The sequence below is a fragment of the Malania oleifera genome, chromosome 13, assembly GCF_029873635.1.
Source record: "Malania oleifera isolate guangnan ecotype guangnan chromosome 13, ASM2987363v1, whole genome shotgun sequence".
Lineage (NCBI taxonomy): Eukaryota > Viridiplantae > Streptophyta > Magnoliopsida > Santalales > Ximeniaceae > Malania > Malania oleifera.
The window spans coordinates 32,764,729-32,773,425 of record NC_080429.1 but is presented as its reverse complement, the minus strand read 5'-3'; the positions used below and the strand labels follow the sequence as shown (position 1 = coordinate 32,773,425).

The 8,697-nt window shown below is 34.1% G+C and overlaps 1 protein-coding gene across 1 annotated transcript; it reads left to right on the top strand.

The window, feature by feature from the left end:
- Positions 1–923: 923 nt before the first annotated feature.
- On the top strand, positions 924–3,809 carry LOC131145789 (PLAT domain-containing protein 3-like). Its single transcript, XM_058094975.1, has 2 exons — positions 924–1,175; positions 3,642–3,809. The coding sequence occupies exons 1-2, from the start codon at positions 924–926 to the stop codon at positions 3,807–3,809; spliced, it is 420 nt and encodes a 139-aa protein (XP_057950958.1).
- Positions 3,810–8,697: the final 4,888 nt, after the last annotated feature.

Below are 8,697 nucleotides of genomic sequence, written 5' to 3'. Positions count from 1 at the left end.
CAAAGTAATGAGTGTATTTTTCAAACAATCTTTGAAACAATCAATCACAATATCTCTATCACACATAGGGTTTCAAAGCTATCCAAATAGTTTAATCAAAATGTATCTAAGATAATTTCTCAAGATTCTAGCACATGAGATATTTGAAAAATAAGCATGTGAAAAATATTTTTTGCACAATCAAATACAAGTTTATAAGTCTTGCAATACAAGTGCTAAGACTCACAAGCTACAAGGTTTTCCCCACAAAAGATTTATTGATTTAAATAGGGGGAAAACTATTGGCTAAAACTCTCAATAAAAATAAACACACAATCAACACAATGAGAGTTTTGGCTAAGTAGGAACAATAAGGAATCACTCAAGGCACTCTTACTAAGTTTGATTTTGCAAGGGAATAGCAAAGAGTGAGAGTATAGGGTTTGTATTTAGGGGTGAGCAAACGGTCGGTTTGGCCAATTTCAGTTAATTAGCCGAATTAACCAAAATTTTCGGTTAAAGAACACTATTAACCGAACCGACCGAACTGTTAGGCCTCACCGAACCGAACCCGATCGAATTTCTTTTTGGGTAATATGGTTAACTGAATTTAACCGAAATTAACAATGCAGGCCAAAAGGAGGCAGGTGTGTATCAGAATAGCAGACACTGACATAATTCTTGTCTTCCAAGCTGGTGGGTTCTTTCATTTGGGACCCAAAATTTGAATTGAGCTCGTTGAGTTGCATGCACAACTAGAGTGAAGAAGGCTTTAGGACCCCGCCGGTGGACGATGATCTTATGTCCAGGAATTGTTTGGGCGCCGGCAGAGGAACCATTGTTGGGCACTGTGTTTTCATTTAAATTTTTTTATTTTGTCTAAAAAAAATTGGCACTTGGCAGGTGAAGGGAGATGATTGTGTGTACACATTGTTTATAAGAACATGGGAATCATGGGGGCTAGCACGAAAGCCAAAATCAGCTTGGCGCTCTTCGACGACAACGACACGACGGTGGAGATGTCGGATTTGGAGGCTTGGGGCGAGCTGATGGGCCTAAATCATGACTACTTCGAGCGCGGCAACCTCGACATCTTCAGCGGGAGAGGGGATTGCCTCATCGGACTGGCTTGCAAGATGCGCCTGACATTGTACGGCTCTGGCCTGCTTCCAGGTTGGTATTGCAGTCACTTAGAGGTAACTACCACAGGGAGCAACGTTAAGTCATTAACGTCGCGGAGGCAACATTCTGTTTCATCATGGGGATGAAATTCTACTTGTTGCTGGAGGCGGTGATGGCGTTCTGGCATAGAAGAACGCCCAGAGGCAGAGCGACGTGGTCCAACAGCTCCGTCTTTTTTCATTATCCCGCCTACACCTAATTTATATTTAAAATTTAATTAATTATTAAATCGGTTAATCGGTTAACCGAATTAATATTTTCTATTCACGAACCAAAACCCGATTCATCAAAATGTTGGAAGGCATAGCCGAACCGACTGAATCAATTTTTTAACCGAACCGAACGGACCAATTTCGGTCGGTTAATTCGGTTTTCCCCGAATTATGCTCACCCCTATTTTTATTTGAAAAATGAACTTGGAAAATTTTAGAGAATTTTTGCCTTAATCACAATGCTAATCCCCCCTTAATTTGAAAAATGAATGTGTATATATAGAGAGGGTTAAAATATAGTCATTGGGGAGTTAAGGGTAATTATTAAATTTGTTTTAAAAATGTTTAGGAAAATTAACACTGTTTAACCCCTCTTAACCACAATAAAAAAATGAACAACCCGAGAGTTTTGGGTAGCTAACTTGAGGTTTGGTTACCCAAACAGACACATGAGAAAAAGTATGTTTTTGAAGTTCGAGTGTCTGTGAAATAGGATGGTTTGTTGAACTTAAGCAGTTCAGTTGCTCGGTATCAAGTTTGGTAGCCCGAGTTTGAACATTTGGTAGCCTGAGGCAGTTTTCAATGTGAGGGTTCAGGATGCCGAGTTGGTGAAAAAGGTGGGAATGGACGTTCGGTTGACCGAGGACAGTGGTGCCCTTTTTGGTTCAGTTGCTGGAAGTCTGGTCAACACTTTGAACTTTCAATAGTTTGGTCGCCCGACATGTTTTTTGAACATGAAGGTTTAGTCGCCCAAATTCTGTTCATTTAGCCTTTTAAGTCCTATTTTAAGCCAATTGATCCCCTAATATTATATGTGATCTTGGGGACTATTTTACGTGTAAGTGCAAGGAATTAGGGACTTTCTAAGGGTTTAGGCATTTTAACTTAGCCTAAAAAACTTAGCATCGGTCGACCAAAGTCTTGTCTAAGGTCTCTCGATTTTCAAGTGATGTGTAGGGACCTAGGGTCGTTCTAAGGCCTTTGAGCTTGTAGTTCCTACATGCATGATGCACATAAATTATTATAGACCTTTTCCTATATTACTATTACAAACCCGAATAGAGCATAATATAAATTACAACAAAAATGAATCTTCTAGGTCTTTAGTCTTTAAGTCTTCATATGTCATCAAGTGATCTTACTAATATAAACATGCACACAGACTTGACAGACATTAAATACTATAGTATTTTTCATAATCAAAACAGGGTATGACCTATAAGGTCAACATCTTCCCTATTCTCGGGAATCTTCGCTGATAAACAGTTATGTGAATATGTGTGAATACAGACAAACTATCCACCTGAGGGCTTACTGAATAAGGTAAATGCCTTGATGAGCATTAGTTGTAGCCATACCTGGTTGCATAAGATATCAGAGCAAAGGGGTGCTCCTTGTATGGGCGGGTAATCACCCCAATCCTTGGGAAACTCTCGTTAATAAAATACGCTGCATGTGTGTGAGTAAAGACAGAGAATGATTTCATAATTGTGGATTAATTTTTAAAAATGATTATATTTTGTACACAAACCTCATGATAACCACACACTGGTATTAATATATTCCATCTTACTAAGATGTGTCTCACCTGATATGAATTTCATCTTTTTCAGGACTTCCGCGTGATCGAGCTCAGTAAGCTCAAGGCTTGGTGTAGCATTTTTTTTTAGAGAGAGAAAGAGACGGCGTAGACTTTTTATGTATATTTTTAGGTTTCGTTTAAGTTTTCTGAGATGTATATATTTGTGAATACTGGATGTTGGAGATTACTATTTTGGGATGCATATATATATAACTCTAGTATGTTATTAGGGATGTTAGTTTATTTTTTTTGTTGCATAATTGATGTTATATTATCATAAACAGGTAAGTGGAACACGTGGCATTCGCACCCACTTGGCGGGTTTGGGGAGCCACAAGGTGGTATCAGAGCATTAGGTTTTAGGTTCTGCAGACTTATGAATGGTTAATACTAGAGTATAGGAACAGATGATGATGAGGATAGGAAATGGGTAGGTTAGGTGTTGAGAGTTATAGGATTTTGTCTTGTAACTTGAAGGCAGAAGTATGTCAACGACATTCTGTGATTTTTCTGAAGCAGTCGACGATTTTAGAAAAACCACGGCAAACCTTAGATGATTTCGTTTCTGAGTTGTGGGACTAGTCCTAAAGTTGAAAATTTGGATGTATATTGGATTTTAGTTTAATGATTGTGTTGAGTAGGTTATGATAATGGGATTCTAAATTCTTTTCTGTCCTATATTCAAGATGGATCCTAGGGTTAAGGATGTAGATACTGGAGAGGGAACTTATGACTTGGAGGCTTCTAGTGAGGAGGAATTTGATACTTCCACGTTGCCAAGGGGTATAGCCCATCAAGTCATTGCAAAAATGAGGAAGGAACCTAGAGAGCAGAACTGCCCATCTATAGACTAGGGTTGTAGCATCAAGGAGTTCATGAGATTCTGTGATGACCCAAAAAAAAAAAAAAAATAATAATAAATATATATATATATATATGATTAAAGTACAATAATAATAAAATAATAAAAATAGTCATTAAGTTAATATCAATATAGAAGTGTTTTCTGTAGGATCCTTGATTCCATGTTTGATGCCTAAGAAAGACCTTGTCTTAGCGAGTGCTCAGAGACCATTGCGGCTCAGTCGCTCCCTGGAGATCGGCCTGGTCAAAATGGAATTTCATAGGATAAACAGGATAGACACTGTTTGTACACGTAAATAAGTATATATACATAAAATAGTGTTTTGACAGACATAATTTGTAGAAATATATAATAAGATGATAATAATATAGGTATCATATGTGGGGCCCACAAGACTATGTGGGGTCCACATGAGTCCCGGAGCCACAAGACACTATTTATATACGTAAATAAGTACATAAAATAATGTTTTAACTGATATAATTTGAAGAAATATATGATAAAATAATAATAATATAGGTATCCTATGCGGGGCCCACAAGACTGTGTGGGGCCCACATGAGTCCCGAAGCCGTATGGAGGTTTACACAAGTCTCAAAGTTATGTAGGATGCATAAAATCGTATAAGAGTTATTCAAGTTACGTATGATCCATTCGGGTCTCGAAGTTGTGTGGGGCCCACAAGACCATGTGGGGCCCACATGAGTTTTCAAAATTTAAATTTAATTCTTGTTTAAAAATAAATAATAAAATAAATAAATACTAAAAGTAGTTTAAAATTAATAACAATGATAATAATAATGATAATAATGATTAGGAAAAAAAATAATAAAATAATAAAATAATTAATTAAGTAATTGATTAATTAATTAGGTAAGTAATTAATTAAAAAAAAAATTATTTAGTGGGATTGGTGGCAAGCACTCCCACATGGCCTCCATCCCTATCCCATACACAACCCATACCTTGCCCATTCTTTAATTTTTAATAATTATAATTTCACCCATCTCCCCACACTTTTACAAATTTCATTTCTTCCCCAAATTTTCCTATAAATAGGAAGCTCTCAACCTTCATTTTTCACAACAATTTTCCAAGGAAGAGAAGAATTAGTGAGTGAAAGAATTTGTGGTGGAGAGAGAATTTTTGAATAAATTCTCAATCACCCACTTTTTCCGATCTCATTTCTTAAAGATAATTATTGTGTTCGTAGCACACGGTAAAAGAAGAAGGTAAGTAAATTTTGATTATGTTAGTTTTTTTTTATTTAAAATTCATACCCGAGTTTATTTTATGAGTAAATTTCAATTATGTTAATTAGTTCCACAAAATTTCCATGAGTTTATTTTTACGCGTATTTAATTATACCAGTTCTATTTTTAATATACTTGCATCTATTTTTGGATTAAGAAATGTTCTAATCCCCTCGGGTAAATTTTCAACATTTATTTCTATTCAAAAATAAAATTATTTATTTTTAACACAAAAATTGTGTGGCATGAGTTTATTTTTTTTCGTTACATTTTTTTTTATGAAAATATGAGTAAAGATGAAATTTTCACGATATTATTTTTAAATTGCATAAATTATAATAAGATGATTTTAAAACCCCTTATGGTAACGAAAGTTCAAAGTTACAGATGCTCGGTACCGCAGCTTAAAGTTTATACGGATCAGAGTGCACCCACACTGTTTACAGAGTGGTTATTTATGTTAGTGGATTTCTCCTGAGTGCACACCTGGTTCCGGACCAGAACTTAATAAGGAAAATCTCACTTAAAGTTTACGTACGTTGATTTAGTTTGGTCGGCCAGCCAGCTAAGTCCAGTCTTCGGACCGCACAACCCAGTCATGGGGGTAAACATGACTTACGACAAACAGGCCTAAGGGTGGTTTTTATAATATATGTTTATACATATTTAATTACGTATACAAGTTACTAATGATTTGAAGGAAAAGTATAAGTTTACGTGAAAAGGATCATTCTGGTGCTTAAATGACGATCTAAGGAAAACGTATAAGGAAAAGTATATGTATGTTTATCATTAAATGTTTTTACAGTTTTAAAGTTAAAAGTTTAATTTAGCAGTTATAATATATGATTATAAAAATTTACTGTTGAAATTGATGACAAAAGTTTTATGCAGAAATTTTTAAATTTATATTTATTCTAAAAGCAGTCTTGAAGTTATAGTATTAAATATTGTTTTACAAAATTCTTTAAAAGCTCATTTTAGCCACACACTAATAATAATCTTATTTACTTACTGAGCGTCGTCTCACCTCAATCATTTTTTTATTTCAGATAACTCTGAAGGACATGTCAGAAATCAGGCTTAGCAAGCATGCGGGTGGGGATTAGAAAAATAAATATTTATTAGAAATATTAGTATGGTTTCAGATATTTATATTTGTGCAATTTTTCTTCTTTTAAAATAAATGATTGTAATATGGAATATTAGTGCTCTGGTTTAATAAAAGTTGAGTTTATTTTTACTTCCGCTGTAAATCAGTAGCAAAAAGTTAATATCCCAAGCCCCCCGGGGTCGGGGTCTTACAGATTAAACCCTCCGACTTTTGTGGGAGGACCTGATCTAGTGGTTGCAGAGAACTAGGTTCAGGAAATTGAGGAGATAATGGAAGTACTCGACTGCACGGATGAGTAGAAGGTCTGTTACGCCGCATTTAAGATGACAGGTGATGCGAAATGTTGGTGGCTATCTGTGAAGCTGTTAGAAGGACAAAGACTGGTAAAGGTGGCACTGACATGGGATTGATTTAAGGAGCTGTTCTTTGATAGGTATTTTCCCTTGTCTACTAGAGAAGAAAAGGTTAATAAGTTTACCAACCTGACCTAGGGGAATATGACTATTGGGAAGTATGTAGCGAAATTTGTGGATCTATCTTGCTTCGCACCATTTTTGATCCCAAATGAGGCAAGAAAGGCCAGAATATTCAAAAAAGGCCTGAGAAAAGGGATTTATGAGCTTGTGGTGGGGTTCCAGTTCTACAACTTCTCGGGCATGGTAGATAAGGTCTCGGTATTGGAGAAGAGTTTACAGGGCACTACAGAGCCATCGGATCAAAGGAAGAGACCTGCACATCCTAGTTTTCAAGTTGAGGCTAGTCAGGGATCATGGAAGAGAGAAAGGGATACTATGGGCCCGAGATAGGAGAAGAGAGATCGGGGTTATCCTAGTTATCAAGATGATTCATCTTACCCTATATGTCGTAGATGTAACAGGAAGCATAGGGGTGACTGTCAAATTGGGGTCCTACCTTCAACCCTTTGCAAAACACAACTAGAATACGTCTGTTTTTATTTTTTTTTATTTCTTGCATACTTATTCTTTTTATCATCTAGTAGTAGCATTATGTTCTCTGTTAGTTATCTTTCTTATTTTTTAAGCATCTTATCTTTTTTCTTCTTTTTTTCTTCCACATTAGATAATCAAATATTTTAACTCCTAAATTTTGGAGTTTGTAAGTGGATACAAATCTGAATCTCATTGAGTAATCTTGGAGACTGTGCAAGCTGTGACTATTTGTACTAAGAGACTTTCTCTATTGGCGCAAAATTGCTTTTAAGAGCAATAGTCCTACCATGTCTCAACTTCTCTGTAGGGATTTTTTTTTTCATTTAGTTATTATCTAATTACATTTTAATTTTCTTACAATTATTATTGGTGGTTTAAATATTAGTTTAGTTATTTAATATAGATAGTTGTTCTCTTAATTAAAATTTTAAGTGTATAAATATCACTAATTTTCTGAAAATATATGGCTGTCTCAATATTTTTAACATTTTTTTAACATTTTTTACTATACATATATTAAACTTTACTTGTGATGCACTCAATGTGCTAAATCTTTTAAGGCATAATTGGTCTCAAGTTTAGGTAAAAGAATAGGGTTATGACAACAACTAATGTAATACTAGTTAAATCTCTATGATATCAATTTTTATCGATTATTCGTTGTTAGGAGGTGACAAAATAGGTTGAAAAAAAATTTGATATAATATTTCATCATGAAACTAAGTGGATGTGGAATAAAATTAGAGAGTGAAATATTAGGATTTAAATTTTGATGTACAAGGAAAAAAATATAGAAATCAGGTAAGAATCATCAAGAAAAACAAATAAAAGTTAGCAATATAGATGTTAAAAGATTACGGGATAGAATCATAATAATCAAGATATTTTTACTAAGAAATTAAGATATTCATAAAAGACACAGACCTCCACTGAGGTTTGGCAAAAGATATGAATTGTCTTTGAGGTTTTAAAAAATTCATGAACCTTTCCTAAGGTTTTAAAAATCTTACAGACCTATCTTTACATTTGATTTTTAGGACGCTTATACCCCTCAAAAGGCTTATATTTTTATAAAATATAATAAAAATTTGTATATTTTTGACAAATTTCAAAAGAAATTAGTGAAAATCTTAAAATCTTAAGGAAAGTTTTTGAAAATTTTAAAATCTTAGAAGAGATCAGTATCGTTTTGTCAAATTTCATAGGTCAATTGCTTTTATCTATAATTTAAAATAAGTTAAATTGCCGAGAGGGGCAACAATTTATCAAATTAAAAGTACATAAAAAATGAATGACAAAATAAATACATATATTTTATATATGCTCCTATTGCATTCAACTAATAAGTTAAATATAATTAATTAAAAAAATCATATAAAGTCCCAATCCCTCATGCCTTGAATTCTCTCTCTCTCTCTGCAGATCGATGGGATTCTTTGAATATAGACACCGGCTTTGACACGCATTATATACATTTTTTTTTATGATTGAATATATATATATATATATTCTTTTTATCTCTTTTTCTATTTCAAGATTCAATTGCTCAATTTAATTAAT

Excerpts from the sequence above, each read along its gene's own strand:
- LOC131145789 (XM_058094975.1), top strand. The coding sequence starts at position 924 with ATGGGAATCATGGGGGCTAGCACGAAAGCCAAAATCAGCTTGGCGCTC. Across the intron at positions 1,176-3,641 it reads GGTATTGCAGTCACTTAGAG|ATGGATCCTAGGGTTAAGGA; the intron begins GTAACTACCACA and ends CCTATATTCAAG.